The 27,584-nt window shown below is 36.1% G+C and overlaps 1 protein-coding gene across 2 annotated transcripts; it reads left to right on the forward strand.

Moving 5' to 3' along the window:
* The first annotated feature begins 4,293 nt into the window (after positions 1–4,293).
* DUSP19 (dual specificity phosphatase 19) lies at positions 4,294–24,325 on the forward strand. 2 transcript variants are annotated; one of them, XM_019752845.3, is made up of 4 exons: positions 4,294–4,708; positions 9,637–9,683; positions 15,242–15,394; positions 21,040–24,325. In XM_019752845.3, exons 1-4 carry the CDS (start codon positions 4,483–4,485, stop codon positions 21,277–21,279), a joined length of 666 nt encoding a protein of 221 aa, XP_019608404.1. In that variant the 5' UTR covers positions 4,294–4,482; the 3' UTR covers positions 21,280–24,325. The 2 variants fall into 2 exon arrangements, with proteins under 2 accessions (XP_019608404.1, XP_074195100.2); XM_074338999.2 differs by lacking the exon at positions 21,040–24,325 and adding an exon at positions 16,052–21,033 and having other exon boundaries at positions 4,350–4,708.
* Positions 24,326–27,584: the final 3,259 nt, after the last annotated feature.

The following is a 27,584-nucleotide window of genomic DNA, read 5'->3' on the forward strand; positions in this document are numbered from 1 at the left end:
TGAAAATGTCCTTGAAAAGCTTGCATAGGAGCAGTGCCATAATTATGAAAGAAGTTTGGTTTTTCTCTGTATTCATTTCAGGCTGTGTCTGCATGTTCTCAGTCAAGTGCAGAATTGGTTGTTAACTCAAGCCAAAAGTTGTGATGTAAAGTATATTTTGGATTATTTATTAATATTTTTACTCATATAAATCATATCTGAATTCATGAAAATCGCATATTCCCACGATCATTTTATTATGTAATATGTCAGAATGTGTAATGTAGTGGCAAGAAAGAGTGCTTTCGGATCCAACTCACCTGCGGTTGAACACAAGATCCACTTTTTACTAGTTTTTTGCTTTTCAATTAGTTTATCTAAAAATGGGATTTTTGTGAGGATTAGAGATAATACTTGGAAAATGCCTAGCATAGCACTTGGCATAGACACTCAATATCTGTTAGGAGAGAAAAATTATATGGGGGAGAGTGGTGGCACAAGAACAAATTCCAGGGTGTATTCATTTCACACTTTCCCTTTTCCCCCAGATTCAGGGGCTCTTAGCATTTGGAAGGATGTGCCACCTCTTTCAGGTCAACCCCTTATCAATCATGTCCCAACATAGGCAAAGCCTCCTCCATGGATGGAATGCTCCCCTGCCCCTTTGGCCTGGGTCTCAGAACCTTTTGCTTCCTCTTTTTCTTCTGCCAGCACTCCAGGCCTAAGAGAGTGATACTTTCCCCAATCCCTCTGCATCTGGGCTAGCTACGTGAAAAGCACTTTTGCCCTTAAAGGACTTTTTGGAAAACCGTAGAGTGAAGTAGAACAAGCACTAAATATTGAATGAAGAGACCTGCGATCTGGGATCACGAATGATGTGACATTAGACAAATCAGTTTATTTCTCTAGACCTTGGTTCCTCTTCTGTAAAATGAAGAGTTGAGTCAGTGAATAGAATCAGTGTGTACTAGTATGCGGTGCGACTGCACAGAGGTTAGCATTGCAGTATTATCAGCAGGGACTGCAGCTATGAATGTGCACCCAACAATTCTACCCATCCTCTATAGAACACCTGGGCAAAAAACCTGGGCTTTTGAGTGAGGGGAACTCTGTTCGACTCTCCTTGTTACTTGAATTTAACAAGTAAATGCAAACTCTGTGACCAAAGGCTTGGTCCTTAAGTTTCAAATTAAATGACCTCCTATTTAAAAATGTAGTCAATATTACCTCCCTCAGAGGTTTCTTATGAGGATTGAATCAGATACTGTTTGTTTGTAGAGTGTTGGGACACAGCATCGGGTCTTGCTGGGGAGGCCCTTAAATCCAGTATTAGTGCTCAGTTTTCATCTTGTTCAACACTGTCGGCAGCATATGACACAGCTGATCACACTGTCCTCCTTGGAGCTCTTTCTTTCTTTATATTCTCAGACCTTTCTTTTCTATCTCCTAGGCTCCTCCTTCTTATTCTCCTTTGCTGCATCTTCTTCATCTTCCTCACTCCTAAATGTGGGCACACATCAGGCTTCTCTATCAACCTTCACTATTAGATCGTCTCCTTCAATCTCATGGTTTTAAATCATAATTCGAAGCTGATTACTCCAAAGGTTACGTCTCCAGCAGAGATCTCTTCTATGAAGTCCAGATTCATATTTCCACCTGCCCACTTGCCATCTCCCTTTGGTCACTGATAAGCATATTAAATTTAAGATGTCCCAAACTGAACTTTTCATCTCCACATTATCCCTGTCTTGGTAAATGGCAAGTCTACGCTTCAGTTGCTTAGGCCAGAAAACCTTGGAATTATCCCATTCTCGCCCACATTAATTGTTTTTGCTTGGCTCGCATATATATCTAGGATCTGACTACATGTTACCTCCCCCTCTGCTGCCTTTCTTGCCCAGACAACTGTCATCTTCCATCTGGACCATTGCAGTAGTCTCCTAACCAACATCCCTCCTTCCATTTCACCCTCTCCTCACAATAGCCAGAAAGATCCTTGTGTAGCATAAGCATAATATGTCACTCGTCACAGATTGGGTTTTCCTGGAGGGAGACTGAGGTAGAATTTGGCATGCAGAACTTTTTTAAGGAGTGTCCTTGGGATAGACATTTATGGAAGGGAGGGAAAGGACAAGTCAGGAGGTTATGCAGGGCCAGTAACAGGCTTAGCCAAGCCATGTTGGCCTTTAGAGCTAGAATGGTCCTTCAAGTAGGGCTAAGATGGCCAGGCCTCTATGGTACCTCATCAATCAATCATGGATGTGGTCTGGCCTGTGAGGGACAAAATCTCAGGCAAGGCAGCCCTCTGCAGCTGAGGCAGCCTCTGAAGGGATTGTTACCAGTCAGCCAGTAGCACTCCCAGACCACAGGCATTCACTGAAGGGGTAACTGGGCAACATGACACAGGATCTATGACTCTTCTATCTATTTCCCTGTAGTGGCTTCCTATCTCACTCAGAATAAAACCCAAAGCCTTCATCATTTCTCTTTGTCCTCATCTCCTCCCACTCTTCCCTTCACTCACCACTAAAAGCCACATTAGCCACCTGGAAGTTTCTTGACCCCCTCATCGCCTACCTCTCCCGTACACTCCTGTCTCAGCACTTGGCTGTTCCTTCTGTCTGCAAAGTTCTTCCCCCAGATAGCTACAGGTCTGGCTCCTTCACTTCATTCAAGTCTCTGCTCAAATTTCACTTTATTAGGATGGCCTTCTTTCACTAACTTATAGCAAATAACACACTGCTCATTCACTCTGTTCCTTTATTTTACTTAATTTTTCTTTTTAGCACTTAAATCATGACCTACAATGGCTATTTATTTACTTATTGTCTGTCCACTCACTACCTCCACTTGCATATAAGCTCCAAAAAAGACAGGAGTTTGTTTTTATTCATTGCTATATCCCCAGTGACTATAACAGTGCCTGGCACATAGTACATGCTCAATAAATATTTAACTTCAATTATTTTGGGAGCAGGGCTGTACTCCATAGCAAATGAGAGCTAAGGCATTGGGCTGAAACAAACCTAAGTTTTATTTGTTGGTTATAAACATACAAGCTGTGCAATATAAGATATGTTATTTGTTCTTTGTGCATCCAAATTTTGTCAGTTGTAAAATGCATATACATAATACGTTTGTGGTGAGATCAAATGGGCTAATGTGTGTAAAGCATCATTAAGCAACTGATGGGTAACACTGACAATCTAAAAATTGCTTATAAGCACAGTACCCAGCATATAGTAAGTGCTCAATAGTTGACAGTTTAAAAAAAATCATTTATGATAAACATATGAAATGTTTTGTGATTAGAGTTGTTTTTGAGGAAGCTGTGATTGTTTAATTGACGCAAATAATTTTTTCAGTTTATCATTTTAGAGTGCTGGTAGGTAGCCTGGGCTGGTATCTCACTCTTTTCAACAGGGAGAGATTTGGTTTATTTTGTGTCAGCGAGTTACAACAAAAATTGTAATATGTGGTGTTGGAGAATGTTTTCATTAAATGCAACTTCTTTACTTTATACATGTATTTATACATTGTGTCTAAGTCCATTTAAAGTTGCATTTTAAATGAGGAAAGGAAAACTACTATTTAAAGGAATCTTGTGATTTCTTTTGCAAAATAAATCATCTTTTTGTAATCAGAATCATCATCCTGTAATTATGTTTTGTAAATTTGGATGTTTCCATATTTGATTTAATCAAACTGTATGGAAGGACCTGCTGCAATGCTTCTTATAAACAGTGTATATTTACTGCATAAAAGGCCTCTTTTACTGGTGAAAATGTAGGAGGGAAGTCAGAAAATGCTTTAAGCTCTTTCAATTTGCATACAGAAACATAATTGAACAATTTAATAGAAAAATATCTTTGCAGATTTAAATTGTTACCTCACAAATATACAAAACAGTTTTTATCTAGTAAACGTTCCTCTGGACTACAAAAGCAGAAAGAGAAAGTGTGAAGGTCAATGTCTGTTGTATCCCCTCACCCCCTGTATTTCTTCTACAAGTTTGCACCGTGACTCCGCCGCAAAACCCAGGTCAGCGATAAAGCTCACGGTCACTAACACAAGTGACACAAATCGCACATAGAGAATCACTACTTTTAAAAAGCGAGGAACTATTACCCCTCTCTCCAATTAAGTCTTATATTTTACCATTCTGCCTGAATGATAGAGCTGCAGTTAAACAACAGTAAGAAAACGCCCCTGCGCATCCGCCGAACCTTTAAGGAAAGCGCAGCTTTTCCGTCGTCCGGAAGAAGAAAGGGCGTCCAATCCGCGCCCGTTTCTCAATGGCCAATCAAGCTTCTCCTTACATTGCGGCGCTGGGAAAAACCGAGCTGGAAGTCTGTGTCTCCGGGGGGTTGCTGTTACTGTCACCTGGAGGGCACTACACCCCTGAGGCTGCATTTGTTACCTGAGCATTCAGGCACAAGCAGTTCAGCCCTTTTATGTGCTGGCTGGATTTGCTTGTATTTGTTCCTAGTCACTGCTCATGTGATGCACTCCCTTAACCAGGAAATTAAAGCATTCTCCCGGAATAATCTCAGGAAGCAATGCACCAGGGTGACAACGTTAACTGGAAAGAAAATTATAGAAACATGGAAAGATGCCAGAATTCATGTTGTGGAAGAAGTAGAGCCGAGCACTGGGGGTGGTTGTGGTTATGTGCAGGACCTTAGCTTGGACCTGCAAGTTGGCGTTATTAAGCCATGGTTACTCCTGGGTGAGTATGTCGATTTGTCATTGAGTCCTTCTAATCATGTTACTGTCTCATTATTTCCCTTAATATGTAGTAGTTTGTACTATCAGCTATCCTGCCGAAAAGTTGATAGGTTTCCTTTTTTGAATATGGAACTTCGATCAGCTATCTAGACATGTTCCTGCTCCCACAATATATCTATAAAAAACATAGATTCTAGTAGCACATGGCACCTGGTATTTGAATTTTAGAAAAGCTTCGTGTTTTTCTAACTTCTTTGGAGAATAACACACTGATGCTGTGTTTTCTGGGATTATGAAAGGATATAGCTTTCTTTCTTAATCACCCAATTAAAAATAATGCTTTTATTAGGCAAAACTACAAGTGACTAGTGTTAAAATTATAGAAAAATGAACACTGGAAATAGTCAAGTGCTTGTTTGCTTGCTGAGGTTACAAACCATATGGAATGCATGCCTCCTATGGCCACATCTGTGCATGGTGGCTGTTTATAGAGTTAAGGAAAAGGTGGACTTTTATTTTATAGCTACCTCTGAGTCTGATGGTTTTACGACTTTTTGTATTATGGAAAATGATTTTCTATACAAAGCATAGTCCACAAAAAGCAACCAAAGCAGTTATGAAAGCATAATACAAACTTGTTAGCTTGCCAGGAATATGGTATGGTAGTCTTTTAAAAAAGTAGTCAGCAATATTTCAAGTAGGTTTGAATTATTTTTCATTTATGAATAGAGAAATTAAGACTTTGAAAGATTAATGGTTTGTCAATATTTATGCAGCCAAGCCATTCTTGAGTAAAAAGAATACTAAAACTGTGAGTCAGAAATAGACAAGTACTACATGAAGTGCACACAGCATCTCACTCCCTTTAAAAATTCTGCGAAGTAGGGGTTATCAGCTCCATTATACAGATGGGAACTGAATTTTAAATTGGTTAAGTAACTTCCACAAGGTAACACACCTATTAAGTAACAACTGGGCATGGAGCACAAGTCTGATTGACTCCTGCTCCCCATTGATATATAGACTGCCTCAGGGAGTCAGGTTTTCAGCCCTGCTCTGCTTCTAACTTATGAGATGAGCTAGTGCAAGTCATTTATCCTCTCTGGTCCTCCAAAAAGCTATCTGTAAAGCTGAGGTAACAGTACCTGCTTATCTCATAGGGTTGTTCTGAGGTTGTGAAAGGTTTTTGAAACAAATCAGTTGCAGTATACATATGAGTTGTTATTGTACATGTGTATTATATGAATTGTTACATGAGCAATCTTTAAATTCACCAAATAAGTATCTGCAACTAGTTTCTGCAGCCCAGTGAAAAATTAAGTGGGTCATCTAGCTAGTCTGGAAGATTCAACAAGGATTTATACACCATTTCTAGGAGAAAATATGTCCAGGCACATATTTTCAATTATTTGGCTTTCACTGTAGTAATAATGGTTTTAAATTATTGTAGAATTTTAAAATTTGCTTATTATTTTTTTATCTAGACTTATCCAAAGTGAGCTGATAGAGATAGTGTTCTCAGATTGGCATGGAACCCTTCCCAGGATCCTGGGAGGGTTCTCAAAGGGGCTGGTGAAACTATTCCTTATATGGTCCCCTTTCTGGGCCAGGAAATGGGATATTTTCATCAGGTACAACCTCACTTTTTCTGACAGGTAGATGGCCCTTTTTCTGTCTAGTTGCAAGTGCCTTATTCCTGAGTGACCCATAGATGGTTACGTCTACAGTTCTTTCACATGAATGATGCAGGAGTTGTTTCTGACAGGCTAGGTTTCTTTCTGGACATGGGATTGTTTCTAAGTTGCTTCGCAGAGCTTCCTTCACCTCTTCAAAGCAACACAACTCCAACCCAGCACTACATGGCAATTAACTTTTGTTTTTGGTGGGGAACAAGCAAAATGGAGAGCTATTAAAATATATCTGTCTTTTTCAGTTAGCTCATAAATTCAAAGAAGCTTCTGCCATTCAAAAGTTTTACATAAAACTTTGAACTAGTATCTAACAGGTTGATAAAAGATCTTAGTCAGTGGGCATTTTTGTCCTAGGTTTTGCAAATTATATTTTTACAACAAAAATCAATAGGATTTTTGGATCAATCCGACTTTATTTGGAAAAGTAGAAAATTCCATTTCTCTTGGATAGTTAAAAAGTGCACTCATTATTTGTCATATCCATTCTATTAAGTAGTCCCAATTGGTGACATTTTGAGATCTTCAATTTCAAGTGAAAAGTTTGGGATTCTTTATAAGGTTATAGAGAATATCTGAGATCTCGGAAGCCCAATATTCTTTGTGGTCAGATAATACATTAAATTTGTATGTGTCTCCTTATTTTGTAAAATTCTTTCACAAATATATTACCTTATTCTCATATTAATTTATACTATTTCTATCCATTTATGAATGTTCATGCTGACCAATTTTCTGAAATAAAACATTTCTCTTTGGACTATCATTTATTTCCCTTTCAGTAGTATAATTTTTTTGGTTTGTTTTTGTGATGATGAAAGTAGTGATTTGTAAATTAAGATATGCTACATCAGAATTTATATAATATTTGGTATTTTCATAAAAAGATCTCTTAAAAAATAGAAACAGGATTCTAGAGATCTTACATAGCCTATTTTTTATGATACATATAACGTGATTGCAAAACATTGAAATTATTACAAGTCTCAACTCCAACAGCATATAATATATTCTTTCTAAATCAGTTATCTGTAATATTTCTATAATAAAACTTGGCCAAGATAATGAATATTAGTGATTTCGTGTCAATGTACAATATAACTGTAAGTTATTATTATTAGACCTCTTTGTTTAGTTGTATTTCTAGTCATCAGCTTTTTTATTATTTTTAAAATTGTCACACAGTAAAATTGACTCTTGGTATTCAATTCTGTGAATTTTAACATAGGTTCATGCAGCCACTGTTAAAATCATCAAACTCTTAAAATTGATATTTGTTTTTAATCTTGATTAAGATAGTTTATAAAAGGATAACATTCTAATTTTTCAAAACAAAGGTTTAAAATAACAAGTCATAATGTATGATTTACAGTGTTTATTTCTTTTTAATGATAAGTGTTTTTACAATAAAAGTTTAACACAAGACTACAACACAAAGCAACCATTTAAAATTGAAGAAAAGCTGATGTTTATATCTAGAATTTAGAGAGAATTAACTTAAACTGAATACTACCAACTATTAGATGAAACACACAAGCTGATTACCTGAAATCCATTTGTGTTGACTAAAATTGTTACCCCACACTGTTAACACTCATAATTTTCTTATTGTTTGAAACGGCACAGCATAAAGGTTGCATTTTTTGGTCTCAGGAATACTAAATTTGTCTCAATACAGTCATATTTGGAATTCACGTTCAAAATATGGCAGCCAACTCTGAAGTATAATTTCTGTTCTGTTTGGCACGCACGCGTTTGAGTGTGTTTAATGTATCCAGCTTTGATAAATGTAATAATGACAGCCTAGGGTAAAAAAAGGAAAGAATTTCATTCATGCATGTTTCCTTTTATTTTTTTTATTTTAAAAGCTATGTATAGTAGAATTATTATTTTAAAATGACATGCATATTAAACCACCAAATTTCAATTAATTTATTTGATCCCATTTCCTCCCCCGGAGTTGGTTAGGACTTCTGATAGAAAACTGAGAAAATTGTTTACATTCTGAAGAATTTCAAATGTATAGAAAATTACAGACAATAATATTACAGATAATTATGTATCCACCATTCAGCTTTAACAGTTGTTAGTATTTTGATAGGCTAACTTTTAAAATAGAATACAATTACATGTAGACTCAGTAAGGAGTTGTATTATCAAGAGAATACTGACCAACCAGCACATTTGCTGGCCTTTCAGCTACTTAAAATCATATCTTAGAAGCTGGCAGATTTCCCAGAAAGGTAAGGTAAGAAAAACAATTGTTTATGGAAATGGACCTTAATTTTTAGGAAACTGAAATACTTGAAATCTTTAAATAATCAATGCTTTATTTTTTCAATTGTACAATTCACTTTATTTTAATTAGTTATTCTCCTGTAAGCACGTGCTTATTAACTAGAGTCATTTTCCAAGTGTGGGAAATCTGGAAAGCCAATTTTGACAGGAAGAAACTGTAAGAGGACACCGCTAGTGGTACACTGAATGTGGGTGGAATTCTATAGGCCAGTACTGCTTGCTTTAAGCCACTGGTTTTCCCAAATCAGCTGGTACTAAAGTCATTTTGTGGGTGTTTTTTTTAATACCATTGTTTTAATTACAAAAGAATAGATATTTATTGTAAAAAATACAAATAAACATAAAGAAGAAAAAATCACCTATAATCCCACTGTTAACATTTTGTTCTATATAGTTCCTGTCCATTTTAATCATACACATTTTTTTGTTTTTACAAAAATAGATGATGGTATTCTGTATCGTGCTTTTATCACCTAATATATTGGGATATATTTCCATGCCATAAATATTCTACATTTAATATTTCTAATGTTTGTATGTATTTCACTACATAATTGGACCATCTTTTACTTAACCCAAACCCTACTATTGAGCTTTTTTTAAAACAAGATAAAAACAAACTATTATTGGGTTATTTGTTTTTTTTGTTTTGTTTTATTTTTGTGGTATTACAGACACCACTATGATGAACATCCTGATAGCTGATCTTTGTAACATCCAGAACTTTTAGGATAGATTCCTAGGTGTGGGATTTCAGATTCCAAGAGTATGTATAAGATGGATATTTTTTAATGAATATTTCCAAATTGTCTTTCAGAAAGTTGGTCCTTCCAAGTCATGTTTTTAAAAATAATTGAATATCTAACAGAATTGTTGCAAAAATTGGATAGAAAGTCAGGATGATTATTTTTATGTTCAAGGTGATATGATTTATTTCTTATAGGATCACAAGATGCTGCTCATGATCTGGATACACTGAAAAAGCACAAGGTAAAAAAATGTTTCGGGTCTGGCACCATGAATTGGAAGTATTTTAATTGTTACATTTATTTAGGAAAAGCTGTGTCGGTTCATTTCAGAGTTTAATTGGTAACATTTTTGGCTATTATTTTAATAAAGTTGCAAAAGTAATCACAACTAATTCAAACATGTGCATTTATAATCCATTTTTCCAATTTTATATTTTCTTAATCTCCCTTCGCATATCCTTATGAAACTGATTTTGGACGCACATCTTGCTTATGTAGTTCCTCTGCGTGGGATAGATTTTCCCTTCTTCTTGCCCAAGACCTATATAGACTTTGAGTCCCAACTCACATACGTCTTCTTCCTCAAAGCCATTTCCTCACATCCTCCCACATACAACTCGTGATTTATTAGTAATTTCAATATTTACTCATAATATTAGGTTGGTGCAAAAGTAATTGCATTTTTTGCAGTTATTTTTAACCTTTTAAATCACATCTACTTTTGCATCTACCTAATAATTTTAGCCTTCTACCGTTTTGTCAAGCACTGTTTTAGGGTCATGGAATTGCTATGGTTTAAGGAATGCAAGAGGTTTTTGTTCACATGAAGCTTATGATCTGAAGGGCAGGGAGGGGAGAAAGACAAGTCGCTATCATACAGGGCATTGTGCGCTTTGATGGGGAAGTACAGGGCGCCGTTGGAGATGATGCCTTTAACCCATATTTGTTTGGGGTTGGGTCAGAGTTGGCTTGGGGATAAAAAGAACAGGGAATTTTTCCTGGAGGAAGTGATGTTGAAGTTTTGCTCTGAAAGGTAATGGGGGAGGGAGCAGACAGAAACGTGGGTGGGGAGGGAACAGATAGAAAAAATGGTTTGTGTGAAGACACGGAGGCAAGAGAAAGGCTGATGCTCTCAGGTATGGAAAAGAAGTTCAACAACGCTGGAATAGAAAGTGTGAGAAAGAGGGGTAATAGGAGACACAGTCAGTGAGATAAGTGTGAGCCAGATCACGAAACTCTGTGTAAACCAGAATGAATTATTTGGACTTGGTCCAAAAGACAGTGGGAAGCCATTGGAAGGTTTTTACCCAGGGATCAAACTTGCATTTTAGAAAGATTGTTCATTAGAGGCAATGTGGAAAACAGAGAGTTGCTCAAACTAGAGATGGGAGACTGGTTATGAGACTGTTGCAGTAATCTGAATAAAGGGATGGTGGCTTAGATTGGGATTCAGTAGGGCTAGAGAAGTACAGGGTTTTGAGGTTTTTTTTTAAGAGGGTGGAATCCTCACAATTTAATGATTAATTCATTAATTACCTGTGAGACAGGGTGGGCAGGGTAGGGAGAGATTGAAGGAGAAGGAGGAGTCAAAGCTGATATCCAGATTTCTTGGGTAACTAAATAGGGTTGGTGCCATTCCATGAGATAGGGAACAAAGTAGGGCTCAGTTTTGAACATTTTTAATTTCAGATGTTATGGGTAATCTAGGTTCAGTTATTCAGTAGTCAATGTGGATATATCGTGCTGAAGTTCAGTTGAGAGGTAAAAATATAGATTTAGGAATCTTCAGCTTATATGTGTGATTGGAATGAATGGAGTAGATAAAATCATTTGGAGAAAGGTATAAAGTGAGCGGAGAAGAAGGCCTACACAGAACCTTGAGTAATACAAAGTCATAAAGAATGGTCAACGGAAAAAAGAATTTTCAGTCAGAAAGGAGGACGTAAGAGAGGTTATAGGAAAGTGAAAAAAAAAAATGTCATGTCGTGGAAGCCAAAGAAAGAGAATGTTTTAAGGAAGAGGGAATCAGTGGTGTCAGATGCTGCCAGAAGTTTAAGTGCAATTAGCACTAAGTTAGGTCTATTGGACTTTGCAATAAAGACGTTGTTGGTGGGAACAGTTGCGTTTGAATTGGAGGCCAAAGCCAGATCAGATTTCAGAAAATTGAGAAACGGAAGATATGATGGCAGAAAAAAAAAAAAAAAAGAAGAGGGGGGGAAGAATGGAAAGAGCCAAAGGAGGGAGATGGGAGAATTTTGAGCATGCTTTAAGGCTGATGGTGGTAGAGGAAGGAACTGAAAATACAGGAGAGCAAGAACTGTGACCAGAGGGATGGGCCAAGAAAGTACTAGGCAGTTTAATCCCAAACACAGTGCCAAAATGAGATTTACAAAGGATGTGGGAGCACATCATCCATTGTAGTAAGGCAGAAGGAAAATATGGGTGAACATGTAAGCAAGTTTTTAAATTGGATGGTAAGATGTGCGGGTTCCTATAATGGCTTCTGTCTTTACTATAAAGTGGTAAGTGAGGTGATCTGCTGGAATAAGGAAGAGATGGTACACCTGAAAGTTATTAGGAGAATGGGGAAAGATTGAATGAGCTGATATGGGGGGTGCGGGAGAGAGCCTACTAAGGAAATATAGTAGCTAAGCATTGCTCAGTGTCCAGAGAAGTTGGCTCTCATAACTTTGGCATGAACTGCAACGTCGTGTGACTTTTCTCCAGCAATGCTCCAGGTTCAACATCTTACATTAATGAATTAATATTTCTTAGGGTAAAAATGAAAACTAGCTGATAAATTTGTTCATTGTCAAATACTGTTATTGTTTAGACCCCTCTTAAACACATCAGTTCAAATTCCATTTCATCTTGGTGATGTGTACCAAGTAAGTGTTTAAAAGGTCCTTCTCTCTCTGTATACGACCTGTTAAATGCTTGGAAGAAGCAAGGGTAAACTGAGCAGCAGAATAGAGGTTTCTAGAAAAATTTAAGGATGCTGCAAAACAAAATTATTGACTTAAATACATGGCACATTTCAAAGGGATATCCTAGAATTCAAGTAAAATGCTGTAACTAGGAGAAATTCTCTGGTGGAGGATCATTTCAGAAATTTCTGTAGGAATTTCATTAGTGTTTAGATATGGTACTAATGGTTGCTTTATTAATAAGATACTAGATAGAGAGTCTAGTGTGTGCCAAATAAAGCACTATAGAGGATAGAAAACTGAGAGTAACATAAAATGTTCCCAGTTATTTATTGCAGCATTGTTTATAATAGCAAATTATTGAAATCAAACCATGTGTCCATCAATAGGGAATTGGTTACATGGACATAGACCACCCACATCATAGACTAGTATAGAGCTATAAAAAAGAACACATAAAAGGGTCTCCAATGACTGATATGAAAAGATCTCCAGGATGCATTTAAATGTGGGGAACCCCAAGGTGTTGGCTTTGTGTAAGAAAGGGAGTAAATAAAATATTTGCAGAAAGATACTCTAAAAGAATGTACAAGAAACCAACAATGGCGGTTATCATAAAGGTGGGAGACAATGGAGTGGATAGGGACAGGGTGAGAGCAAGACTTGTTAATGTTTCTTTTTATAATGTTTTATTTTTGAAACAGTGCAATACAATAAATTTTTTTAAAAATTGGAAATAGTAATGCCTAAATATGAGGATTAAGTGAGATAAACTGTATGCCTAGCACATACTAAGTACTCAATAAAGGAGCTATTCTTATTATCCCTATAGTAAAGGGCATCCCGAGGGCAACCATTGTTAGGATGTCTTTAACTGCATTTTGGAAGTGTGTTTGATTACTAGAAGGGTTTTAGGTTGGGTCCCTACCACCACCAGTACCTGTGACTTAGTACAAAACTTTTCAATGAAGGCCATTCAAACACATATAAATTGCATTTCCAAACAGCTAAACTACCCAGGCTTTCGATAGTTTAATAATCCACAATATTTGTAATACACTTTTACCTCTCAACAGGTTTTCCCAAGATTATCACTTAGTCTTCTCCATAATCCTGTGATGTATAGGGAAGATCTATAGGTAATGATACATGTATATATATAATATATATGTAATATATGTAATGATATATATAAATTTCGGAAGTGGTCAGGCCTCATTTCTGGTCTTTTGGGAATGTAGAATATAGTTGTAAAGACAAGGCAAACACATCAATATTACAAAACATTGGAAGGTATTATCTAATTAAGGGCAGAATCATATAATCCTGGCTAGTCGTATAATGGGAGTGAGAGTGTGACTTGACATAGGTAAGACTTCACTGAAGAAAGCAGAAGGATACTTCAGACTTTATCTTCTGAAATTGTCCTTCCTTCCTTCTAGCTTCTCCCATCTCGTCTCTATTTAAGAGTCTCTCTGGAGTAGACATTTGAGATTTTTTTCTGTTGTCTTTCTTCCTTGGGGCAGTTAGGTTAGTAAATGGCCTATGGCTCTCTCTTTGTGAGGCCTAGCTCCCTGACTGCCTTAACCAATATTCTTTTGGTTGTGAACCACAGAAACCTGGGCAAGGAAAAAGAATGTATATGATGATTTAGGGGGATTTCTGGAACCCCAGGGCAGAGAGTGGCCAGAGAATGGAAGGCCATTCAAGATAGCCCCGCTCTCCCACTGGCGTCATGGTCCCTCTCTGCACATGTACTCTGTTCTTCTCATTTGGGTGCAGGAATTTTTCAGCTTCTCTGAGCATGTAATAGAAAATGCCTGTCTTAAAGCTCACTTGGCAGATCATTTTAGCTGTCTTTTACACCTATTTTGTAAATTTCTAAAGCTAATGATCCGCCTAAGCTTGTCAGGTGTCCACCCAAACCCACTCAGCTGTGCTGGAGGGAGGAGGGAGGGGCTGCCAGAGACATACCTGTGCGGGAAGTTGGGGTAGGAGAGGCAGGGCCGGACAAATACTCTAAAATATGTGTGAAATACATGAAAATAATGAGATCAGGCAAAAATCTAAGGCACATGCTAAGAAAGAGAATAAATGCGGTGAGAAGCATGTTATAACAAGAAACACTGACTCATTTTTCTCTTCCACTTAGCCTTTGGATTCTCTTAATGGACTTTTCATGGCTCCTTCTAGACGCCTGGTGGATATAGGAAAGGGGCTCGTATACATACATGGAGTAGGAGGTTGCGTATATTTACCATTTGAAAGAAAATCCTTCATAACCATCCCACCTTTAAACCAGACTACTTCATCAGAACCTCTGATTTGGAGGCCCTGGGCATTCATATTTTTTAAAAGCTCACCAGGTGATTCTAATGTGCAGCCACACTTGAGAGCCATTGTACTTACAAAGAGTATGAAGGAAAATTGGGAAGTAATTATTGAAAGGGAAGTTTGTGCTGCTGATACACTGCCCTTACTTAAGTTTTTTACATGGACATTCATGGATTTATTCCACAAATATTTTAACTAATTTCTGTGCTAAGGTCACTGCTCATTCACAATGCTTATTTATGATAGTGAGTAAGCTAAACATGGTCCCTACCTTCATGGAGTTTCTAGTATGGTGAGGGAGACAATCTCTAAGTGCTAACGGCTATAATAGGGCAAGTAGAGGGTGCTGTGGGGGTATATAGAAATAGCACCTCTGGTGAGGGATGAGGCAGTCAGAGACGGCTTTCTGGAGGAACTGTTATTCAAGTGAGTCATGCTTAAACTGTTTATTCTTGCTACAGATCTCAACATCCAGTCTCTTTAATTAACCTAATTCATGAGAGTTTTTTTTAAATTATCTTTTTTTTCTCTCTTTAAGGTGACTCATATTCTCAATGTTGCCTATGGAGTTGAAAATGCTTTCCTCAGTGATTTCATATATAAGAGCATTTCTATCCTGGATTTGCCTGAAACCAATATCCTGTCTTATTTTCCAGAATGTTTTGAATTTATTGAACAAGCAAAAGTGAAGGTAAGTTTTATTTTGATCCATAGTTCTTCAAAAGCAGAAAATTTAAAATATGGGTCTGTTATCCCATCTTTATTCTTTTTGTAATGAATATGTAGAGGACCATTATGAAATTTCCCTTCCAACAATATTTTATTAATTCCTACAACTATTTAGTTCTCTAACTGCACTTTTTTCAATGATATATTTATTTATTTATTCAATATTTTTACAGGACTTTATTAGGGAACAGTGTGTACTTCCAGGATTTTTTTTTCCCAAGTCAGGTTGTTGTCCTTTCAATCTTAGTTGTGGAGGGTGCCCTTCAGCTTCAAGTTGTTGTCCTTTCAGTGTTAGTTGTGGAGGGCGCAGCTCAGTTCCAGGTCCAGCTGCCATTGATAGTTGCAGGGGGCACAGCCCACCATCCCTTGCAGGAGTCGAACCGGCAAACTTGTGGTTGAGAGCCCTTGCTCCAACCATCTGAGCCATCCGGGAGCTCAGTGGCAGCTCAGCTCAAGTTGCCATGTTCAATCTTTAGTTGCAGGGGGCACTGCCCACCATCCCTTGAGGGATTTGAGGAATCGAACTGGCAACCTTGTGGTTGAGAGCCCTTGCTCCAATCAACTGAGCCATCCGGGAGCTCAGTGGCAGCTCAGCTCAAGGTGCCGTATTCAATCTTAGTTGCAGGAGGCAGAGCCCACCATCCCTTGCGGGACTCGAAGAGTTGAACCGGCCCATGTGGGAATCGAACTGGCAGCCTTCGGAGTTAAGAGAATGGAGCTCCAACCACCTGAGCCACCGGGCCAGCCCCTGATATATTTATTTTTAAGATTAATTTCTCATCTTCCTATGTCTTCCTGAGAAATGTTAGGAGATCAAGTTCTCCATTTACTGAATTTTCCTGTGTATATATGTACTTATATTTCCTTTGACAGTTTATAACTACCTGCCCTCTGACCAGTTTGCAAGATAATCAGGTGGACTACAGGGAAAAAAGTTGCTCTAGTTCTGTTAGTTATTTATGAGAATTAATTTACATTCATTTTCATGGCTGAGGTAGGGATTGTGAATCTGCATTTTTAACAATAGAACTTTCGGGTGCTCTAAAGATGAAATGTGTATTGCTTTACTGAGATAGTATGAAAATGCGGAACAGAAGCTGTCCATTGGTTCTCTGACTAGGGAAGACCATCACACAATATATACTTTGATCTTGGTATTGGATCCAAGTCAATACTGAGACAGGCAGGATTTCTAGGTTGGCCGTTACCAATAATTATACCTTGAAATGATATCATTTTTAGTCAGTATATAATTCTTACAAAATTTACATGAGGTAAATAGATGGGAATATAGAAGCACTTACAGAGCACAGCTAACTCTCTTGGAACACCTAACAGTTGACAGTTAACATTAGAATCCAGTTTAATTGAACTCGAATGATCTCCCTTCTGCCTTTTCTCCTTCCCTTTCTCCCTCCCTCTCCCTTCCTTCTGTCCATTTAGTAATATTTATTGAGTGTCATATGTGCCCAGCACTATTCTAAGTACCTTCTCTGGATTACCTGGAAAATATAAAACTATTCAACCCTACCATTCAACTTTATTTAATAACAGATATTTCGATGAAAGAAAAGGAAGAGGTTTTCTGATTCAAATCCTAATGTTGGCCGCTCTGTTCTCCTATGAAAAATTTGATAGGCTTTAGATTGTAACAGTCTAGGCTGCCAGTAATTAGCGTTAAAAATTAAAATGATACTGTTTCTGTATTAGCTACTTCTCTAAGGAGATGTAGAATATACCTTAGATGGTAAAGGAAAAATATAGACATCATTCATATTCATATTCGAATATATGTATTTGTTGCAAGTCAAAAGTGGAAAGAGTAATAGTTAATTAACATAGTCCTTTGCTTGGGTTTCTGGAAAAACAGAACCTGAGACAAGGATTAAGAGCTGATGCTTCATTTGATAGGTGCAGTCCCTAGGCAGTGAGAGTGAGATGGAAGGGAAGTGATTTGGGGAAGGATGAAAAGCAACATAAGATGATGTGTTTAACCCCGCTGAGCACAACTTCACAATGAGCTGACAGTGACAGCTGTGTGCTCCAGACGTCTCCTGGCAGGGAGTACAAAGGAACTGCACCTCAATTCAGACTTTGGGAGGGAGGGAAGAGAGAATTGATTTGCCTGACTCTCTGTCAACTCCTTTTTGCCACTGGTCAGAGTTTACCCATTGGAAGGTAACCACGCCCACAATTCCAGGTTACAACTTGAGTTCTTTAGCAGCCACCTTGAAGCCAAACCCAGTGCCCTGTGGTGTGACTTTTCATCCAAGTTCAGAAGCAGCAAGGGTATAAAGAACTCAGGGTGTAGCTGTCTGTGCAGAGACTGCCACTGAGAAAGGGTCCTTTTGAGGCAAGAACAATTCAACAGGCCTAAGAGGAGGGGCACTCGGCCACAGAGTCACGGCTGCGGGGGAACAAGCTTAGGGTCCATGAGGTGATAGCACTGAGAGAATCTGAGGAGATACATAAAACATTTCTGCTACAAAATGTATGAGAATTCTATAATACATTCTAATTTCTCAAGCCTTTTTTTTAAAAAAAAAACACTTTTATTTATTTGTGTTTTTGCAGGACCCATCAGCTCCAAGTCACGTAGTTGTTTCAATCTAGTTGTGGAGGGCGCAGCTCACAGTGGTCCCTGTGGGGCTCCAATGGGCAACCTTGTTAAGAGCATTGCTCTCTAACCAACTGAGCTAACTGGCCGCCCCTCAAGCCTTATGTTTTATACTGGGATCTGAATCTCAGCCAATATTTCCTTGCCCGGAAAACTCTTATTGTTTAGATTAATACATATTTGGTTTTAGCAATAGAATTCTTGAATTGTCTTCATTCATTTTTTTCTAGACAAGACCGCTTCATGACTTTGTCTATCGTATATGCAAGAATTATTAAATCTGATCACTCTATGAATTGCATATTTCAAAACCAGCTTTTTGGCCCTAGTTTTCTGATTTTATCTGTTTACATATAGCTGTCAATGGAGTGTTTTCTATTTTCCCATGTCTTTCCTCATTTCCCTCTGTACTTATAAAACCCTGATTGTTTCTCTGTCCTTCCTCTATCTCTGCCTCATGCATTATTTGTCAGGTTTATGCCTAAAGGGACAGAAGTAAACATGAGAGGGAAGTAGTAAGGTAACCTTTGTAGCCTCAAGAGTTCTCTGGAAAATTCACTTGGCCCCTTTTATATGTGTGGAAGGTTTTGTTTGTTAGTATGAAAATGTGTATTTGATATTTCATGTTTACTGTATTGCTTATAAGATGTGAATTTAAAAACACGATGTATGTAATCCATATCATTGTAGAAAAATAAGAAAATACAGATAAGTAAAAATTAAGATCACCCTATTTCCAAAATTTAGACATAATCACTGTTAGCATTTTGGTATGTTTTCTATATATCAAAAGACTCATTTACAAAAGACCTGAACTTGGCTCAGTTAATCTTTCAACAAATATTAATTACTTATTCTGAGAAGATATGAGGGATACATATTGCTGCCCTCAAGGAGCTTGCAATCTAGTTCAGAAGCTATTACTAACAATACAAGAACAAAGAAAGGTTGATAAAATGAAATACTGTAACCTAATTACTATCTGCCCATAGCAAAATGGTGATTTGAATTTTTAAGAGAAAGCTTTTCTCTCAGAAATGCAGAACAAAATTAATTGATTTGATTATTAAACATTTATGGAATATCTACCATGTGTCAAAAATTGCACTAAGTTCTAGGCATACAAAGATGGCTGAAACAGTCCTCGGCCTTCATCTCACTCAGGGAGGCAGGCTTCTTAGACCAGAAGCCAGAGTTAGCTGGACCAAGAAAAAAGCAAAGGCCTTCCAAGCAGAGGATAATAGCAAGTGCAAAAGAAAAAACTGCTTTATAAAGTATTTGTTACTATTTTGAGTTCTGGAAAGGGGATATAAAGCCAATACTTTCTGAAAATACTTGCAAGGACAGTATGATTCCCAAGGAATAATAAAAGGCAAATAGGTAAATTCAAAAGCTACAGAAACCAATGGAGAGATAGCTGTTACAGAAAGAATGTAAGAAAGAAGAAAATGCTAGCACTATTAAATCTTAGCTTAAACTGGATGTGTAGTATATGAGACTGAAAATAAAGCTGGCTTCATTTTCAAAGGCATAGGTATGGATCATAAAATAAAACTGACTGCTATGTAGTCAGAAAATATTAAAAATGACACTGAAGAGTATCTCTTATTAAGTTTCTTTGAAATATCTAACTTATTTTGAGTTAAAAGAAGTTCATTACTAGTTTTCATCAAGTACTGTAATAGGATTTTAAAATATCATCAGTCTCATAAAAATGAAGTATTGTACAAAGTGAGAAAAATTTCCTGTATGTATAGTGAATATTTGTGTTTTACTTTTCTTGTACAGAAAGTTATATCTGGAAATGACTCAGAAATATGTACATAGAAGAAAACAATTGAAATGATCTTTTCGATATGAGGATTTTCAAAATATTAACTAATTTGTTGTGAATCATTTAGCTTTCTTGAAATGAGATGCACTTGCAAATTTGTTATAACAGATCTAGGAAAGGAATTTTGCAACAGATTTATGAATCTGAGAAAACTGCCTGTCCGAAGTAAAGTAATCCAATAAACCATAAACATAGTATTGTTAATGTTAACCACACATTAGGGTAGACTTTTTAGTTGTAAGTTTCGTTTTTTTCCCCTTGCCCTGTTCCCATCTGTCTTTTGTGTTGTACCAAAAGAGGAATCAGGAAATGAAGTAACTAACATGTCTAGTTCTGTAGGGCGTGCTCACAGTTCCCTACATTTCATTTAGATCATTAACTTTTTAAAAGCCTGAAATAAGCCAACCTGTATCAATGGTGTTCCATCAGATCTATCACATTCATTATTAATGCAATATTACCCCCACCAGCATTGGGCCTGCACTGTGTCCCTTTTCACTTGTAAAGTATCATTTGCAAGTTACCCGAAACGTTTTTCATTTATTGACCTCATGCTGGTGTCAATTACCTTTTCCACTTCACATTGTCATGAGCTTTTTGTGTCATTTCGTTTCACTACCTCATAAGTTTAACTATTTTTTAAGTTGCTTCCTTCCAGCATAAATTATATCTAAGGGTAGAAAATTTTTTCCTTGCTGATCATTTTACATGTAGATTTCAAAACTAGTGACACTATTAATAGTTTCTTTATAGTAATACTATGTATACCAAGACTGTCTCAGCCTTTCTGTTTAGTTTATTATTACAGTTTTCTTCGTGTTTGCACATCTATTTCCTGTAATTTTTCTCTTATTTATAGACATGTGGCTAAGTTACTAGGCTTTTATGAGTAGTTTTACTAGATTACTTCAGTTTAAAGGGTACTCTTTCAGAATTCTAAATATATCATCAAAGCATTTCAATCCTGGGGGTTGGTAAGAGGTGTTGGTTGACTGTTTTGTCCCTTCTTTCCTTACACGAATTGTATTTGAATAATTGTATACATTGATAGAATGAATATTTTTATTTCATAATTTTAAATAGTGTAAGAATGTACGATAAATTTAATAACCTCTCTTAAATGAATAATGAAGAGTTTTGTTTCATTTTATTGCAGGATGGAGTGGTTCTTGTTCATTGTAATGCGGGAGTTTCTAGGGCAGCTGCAATTGTAATAGGCTTCCTGATGAATTCTGAAGAAATCTCATTTACTAGTGCTTTTTCTTTGGTGAAAAATGCAAGGCCTTCCATATGTCCAAATGCTGGCTTCATGGAGCAGCTTCGTACATATCAAGAGGGCAAAGAAAGCAATAAGTGTGACAAAATACAGGAATTAGAAGGGGACAACAGTTCATGAGTTACATTCTAGCAGATGATGGACAAGTGTAAATTCTGAGTTGTCCTCTATAACTACCTTTCCCCTTTTTTGGATAGTAGACTAATAAAAAATGTCCTTTTCTCTTGCATTTTTCAAGTGGAAGTGGAGATCAATTGATTGTCCTGAGCTAGTGTATAAATAATTTTTAAAATTACATTATGTATTCTTTGGTATTATATGATTAAATGCGTCTTTGATTTGCTAAGGGAGAATAACAATGTATCACCAATAATTGATTTCTGTAAAAGGAAAAGGTTTACATTTAAAATCTATGTTAGAGCATGGAAAGATTAAATCAGTTGATTAAGACTTTTGGTATTTTTCTATACCAGCAACTGTTTCCATGAAGGAAAAAACCTGAAATGCTACTTGACTTACTATTTCAGAGGGGGATAAATTTCTTTGTAAATAATTTAAGATTAAAAACCAATACCCTAAACCTTCCATAAGAGGTAACCAAAATGTGAAGGTTTACACAATAGTTACATAGTAGTTACCATAGTCACATTTTTATGTCCTTTTATGAAAATGTACCCACTTTTCATTTTGATTTTTAAAAATTTAATTATATTCCCTGCTTTGACTTTTTAAGTTTTTGTGTAGCTTTTTCTCTCTTACATTATAGTGAGCTTATGGTTCTTTAATGAAGTGATCTAGTCTCTTACATTGTGTGCTTTTTATCCTGGGTCCCTAGCATTCTGTTTTTGGATCCCATAAATTTTTGATCTCCTTGGATCATGTTTTATACTGAAAGATCATTTTTCAGATTTGATTTGTCCAATGATCTGTTTTCTAGTTTGATATTCTACTAGAGAACATATTTTTAAGGAAAGAATGGTTATGGTTTTGTAAGAAATTTTAAATACATTGTTAGACAGCCTAAAATCATTTACAATTTTATCTCTGGCCAGAGACTTTGAATAGTTTTTTTTTTTTTTTTTCAATTAAGTCTCCATATTGGCAAGGCTGAACTTATCTGTACACCATAAATTTGCTTAGATATTCTTTGACTTATTCAAAATAAAATGTACTTAAAATTAATTATAATAATTAAGATAGGATTTATTTAATAGCTTTCAAGTAGCCTTTCATGACTTAGACAATTTTATTGTCATTTAGATTTTATGACAGTTCTGAGCTCTTCTTCAATATATATTAGAGAAAGTAAGCATATTCCCATATGTAAGTTGAAAGTGCATGCACACACCTTGAGCACATCGTGCTTCTGAGAAAGCAGGCTTTTGTATGCTGTCAGGAGCAAAAAGCAGAAGTGAGAAGTGCAGATTATGTCTCGAGATAGCTTATAGCCTGACAAGATGCCATCACATGCAAAGCTATGAACTTTGCTTCTTCTGTTAAGCTGCAGCATACATATAATCAACCTACAGTGAGCTGTTTAAAGCCAACCAAGGCGGACAGAATCACCTTAAATATGAAACTGATGTATAATGTTGTCTCTGTTGCTGAGGGTTTGCAGGGTGAACCTTTTCCATTCACGTGAAAACATTTATTTAAATACATTTTCTTTTCTAGGTGCTATTTAGTTTTCAGCCATTAAATGTTGTGACATGAAGCCTTGAATAGAACTTGTTCATAATGTAGTATAGTACTTATCTCTGTAGTTTGTATGCTGAGTTGTTGCCTCTAGTGGTTTGGTTATGGTGCGAGCTCATATTTTCTGTATCATCTACAAAAGTGTGTTGAATATCTATTTCATTTGATTTTAAATGATAGTAGTTTGCTGTATCTAAAATAGATCAATGAGTGTAATTCAGTCTTTTAAATTAGGGGTACTATGTAAGGCAATGATGGGTCATATATATAGTATGTTTATTGTTTCCCATGGATATAAGGCACTCTGTCATACCTAGTTATTTATAAAAAGCAATTTTATCATTATGATGATTTATCTCACATAAATGAAAAAAAATGTATGTCAAATAGAGGGAAAAATATTTCAAGGAGTTTTTAACCTGTATTTTAAAATAGGTTTTGTCTACTATTTTTTAAAGGGAAGAGGAAATGAAAATATCATTTATTTTTAAACATTGAAAAGAAATATAGAGACTTCCTAGCAACCTGAAAAAGATGAGTAGAACAAAGGTACTGAAATATATGATAAAATTCTGTTTATTTGAGATTAGTATTTTTTAAATGTTTTGCTAAAACTTTATCTTTTAATATAGGTTTGTGATTACATATAATTTGAATTGAAAACCAAGAAATATTTTAAATTTTTGGAAAACCGAAGAAATCTTTTTTTAAGAGTCTTTTGGACAAAATTTAGACCATTATTTTAACTCAAAGACAAAGATTTCAGAGGAAATGGAGTATAGTATTTAAAATTATTATTGCAGTTTTACTTTCACATCCTTTTTTCCCTGTTGAACCTTGATTGACATGTATGAATAGCACGTTCATATAGTATGAATATGTATTATGCAACCTAGGTAATATACTTTGATTCTGATTGATAATTTCAGTGGTGATGGGGAAACTGCCAGGACTTGTCACATGATTATTAGTAATTCAAATGGTTCAAATGTATGTAGCAAGTCCCCCTCAAAGGTAATTTATCCAAAGAATCTTGAATGTAGCAAGTATAAATCAGACCTTATAACTTTACTCAGTGAGTTAACTCAACAAATTGACACCTTTATGAGCAAAGCCATAATACATTCTAAAATAACAAATGTAGCACAATGAATTATTTGTTTTTGCCAGGTGACTCTAAATAGTTGATTTTTCTGCCCAAAGGGTCCTGAACATATTTAGTCACCATGTAATTATTTAAGAATATAAACCAGAAGATTTTAAAGTTTTATATTCTTGCAATACATTCAATGAAATTCACAGGTAACAAATTTATGGTTTGTTTTCATTGATATACTTTAAAAATAACATAAACTTTTCTATTTCAAGTGAAGCTTGACTTGTTTTGTATCCATATTTGTAATTACCCTTTATTGTTTCTAGGTATTGATGTACTTTAATAAAATAATAAATTTACTATTTCCCCTGTTAATACCTTTATTTCTTTGAGTTTATTTGTTTTAAAAGATTTAATACTGACTTGCTGTCAAACTTGAGGTTAAAAAATCTGTTGACAGGATACAAAATCATACATTTTTCAATATAAATTTGTTTCAGGTCTATGGAGATTTGTTGGTTCCAGGCACTTCAAGAAATGAAAAGCTAACATAAGATCTTATAATTAGCATTACTGTGAATAAATTGGCATTGAAAATTCAATGGAACATGCTAGTGTTTTAAATCAAGAGAAGGTGCTGAATTACTCTCAGATTAAATATTCTAACCATGACAGCACTGAGATTATTTGGACATTGTCTGGTACCCACCTCCCACATTCACACATTACTTCTCTGACCTACTCATCACCTGCTTTCTCCTCGCTCTGTTTCAACCAAACTGGCCTCTTGGCTATCCATTCTTTGAAAATGCATAATCAAGGCCCCCACTTCATTACCTGCTGTTCCCTCTACCTAGAACACTTATCCTCAGAAACATCAGATCTTTGCTTAAATGTTACCTTCTGAGTCTTCCCTGAACACCTTATTTAAAATTGCTCCCATCCCTAACACTTTTATCTACCTTCCTGTTTTATTTATGGCATTGCCCTAATTTTATCACCAAAATTCTACATATTTTACTTGTTGTTTTTCCCATCAAAACTTGAGCCCACCATGAGGGCAGAGGTTTTTACTATATTGTTTATCTGTACTAGGTGTATCCCATAGCAGGCATTCAAAAATTGCTTGTTCCAGAAGGAAGGAAGGAAGACAAAACGCTGATGCATGTCTCCCCAAGTTATGTAAGTTCTGATGTTACTTTTTCACTTCCAACACATGATAAGAACCATTTAATTGATTAAAAGATAACAGGTGAATCAGCTAAACAGCTGTTCCCTTTGATGTTTGGCTGCCCCCTTTCTGACAGTTATTTACTGTGATGAAATGATTAGAAAAATCTCATAAATTTCCAAACGTAACATTTAATTTATAAAGACATACCTTTGGTCATAATTATTTATAGAGGTCAAATAATGCAAATAACTAACGGATCTGTATGTTTCTGTACACCGTCCCTACAACTTAAACACCACAAAGCTCTTTTGGAGATCACTTGTCCTTGGGCCCTACAAAGTCATGGTTCCTCTGTGTGCTTTAGGTGACATCACAGTCTAAGTGACTAACAGCCCGTGCTACACCAGTTGCCAAAGGCTGACATGATGAGAACATGAGTGATAGGATGTTCCCTCTCCTTGCTCTCTTTCCGCAGGTGAAAAACTCCATCCTTTTACTAAAGTCTAACTAAAGGTGGATATCTTTTTTCTTCACTTCAATTTTTAAAAAAATCTTGGTTTTTATTTTTAAAATAGACGGATGGTAGTAATTTAAGACAAACAAGTTGACTTGATTTTTACATACAAATAGTGTTATTAACAGACATTTATAAATAGATTGATGAGTATTCAGTATATATGGTAGATACACAAGTAGTTTGGCTGTGAATATGTCAAATATATTGAAAATAAATAAAATTGAGATTTCACATATATCCAAGTGTTTAAAATTTTGTTTTGAGTTTAGGAGAAAGATGAAATATATATAGCCCAGAGCTAATTTTCTGGTTGGATGCTCTGTAGCCCTACATACTCCATTCAAGTGAAGTGTGATAGTCAGTAGACAGTTTAGGGTATATGAACCCTGAATTAGTGGGGCTTGCATTCTCCCTGTTTTTATTTTAAACCCCCACCAGAGCAGTTCTGTGGTATGTATTAAGTACTGCACAATAATTAGTTTAAAGAAAGAGTTCCCCATCTAAGTTTGAAAAATCAATGGTCTACAATAATAGCACTTTGATGAAATCTTATGCCAGAATAAAAAAAGGGAACAGGTATTCCACTTTATATGATATTTTATTTAATATGTTCATAAGGGAAAGGAAAGCAAGTATTGTAATTAAGATAATATTCATGAACAGAAGCATATGGTGAACATGCAATATTCCTAAAGATTGTAGTTTAACAAGAAACATATAAAAGTAAAATCATGCCATACAAACGCTTTTCATTCAAGATAAGCCAAGTTATGAGAATATCATTTTAACAAAAAAGGATAAATAATTAGAACTACAAACAGGTGTTCATTTTATAATATAATTAATAAGCACTTCTAATAGAATTAATGTACAAAACCTTAATTTTAAAAATCTGAAAACATGCAAAATTTCATCAAATAAGTTATGTCAGATAATTACCCATTATTCAATATTTATTTAGAGCTTGTCATTAATTCATTTACTTTTTCAATATGTATTTATTGAATACTGATAGAAATACAGAAAACAAGTTAAGGTCCCTGTCCTCAAGAAAACCTATCTAGTGGGACTGAAAACTTATAAAACAAGTATCTTACAGCAAATGAGTTGCAGAAGTAATATGTTGTACATTCTGAAATGGGCTGGCAGGGCTGGGGAAAGTTTGATGGCAGAAAAGAGCTGCTACTTAGAGGATGGACAGGACTTTGCAAATTGGGGTGGGAAGCAAAGAGGTGCTAGGCAAGGGGATTGCTGTGAGCAAGAATACGATGTGGAGATCTTTCACAACAGGTTGAAGGTTCGTAAAGGGCTATAATGGGAGAATTGATTGGAGCAGAAGGTTGAAAAGCTTTACTTTTTAAGGCCAGGGTTTTCAACCACCCTAAGTGAAGGTAGGTGACAAGGTGTACTCCCATTAGGGGTGCCTATTGAAATCTCTAAAAGAGATCCTCCTGCCTCCTGTCTCAGTCCATTTCGGCTGTTATAACAGAATACAACAGACTGGGTGACTTATAAACAACAGAAATTTATTTATCCGAGTTCTGGAAGCTGGGAAATCCAAGATCAAGTCACCAGCAGATTTAGTGTCTGGTTAGAGTCTGCTTCCGGTTCATAGATGGCAGTCTTGTTGTTGTATCCTCACATGGCAGAGGAGGGGGTTGGGAAGGAACTCCCTGGGGTCTGTTTTGTAAGGGAACTAATCTCATTCATGAGGGTTCCACCATCATGACTCAATCACCCTCAAAGTTCCCACCTCCAGATACTATCAAATTGGTGTTAGTATTTCAACATATGAATTCTGGGGGACACCAATATTCAGTCTGTAGCACCTTACACCCTGAGAGATTCTGATTTTCCCCTTCCCTTGCTGCCCAAGTGAAAATGTATGTAGTTTAATGAGGGGTGTTATTGGTTGGCATGTGTTGCCCATGTGAATTCTGTGG

The sequence above is a fragment of the Rhinolophus sinicus genome, chromosome 17, assembly GCF_057876585.1.
Source record: "Rhinolophus sinicus isolate RSI-liver-muscle chromosome 17, RSI-T2T, whole genome shotgun sequence".
NCBI classification, from domain to species: domain Eukaryota; kingdom Metazoa; phylum Chordata; class Mammalia; order Chiroptera; family Rhinolophidae; genus Rhinolophus; species Rhinolophus sinicus.

Bases quoted from the DNA above. Each gene is read 5' to 3' on its own strand.
- DUSP19 (XM_019752845.3), top strand. From the start codon at position 4,483: ATGCACTCCCTTAACCAGGAAATTAAAGCATTCTCCCGGAATAATCTC. The intron at 4,709-9,636 runs GTGAGTATGTCG...TATTTCTTATAG, and splicing joins TAAGCCATGGTTACTCCTGG to GATCACAAGATGCTGCTCAT. The intron at 9,684-15,241 runs GTAAAAAAATGT...TCTCTCTTTAAG, and splicing joins ATACACTGAAAAAGCACAAG to GTGACTCATATTCTCAATGT.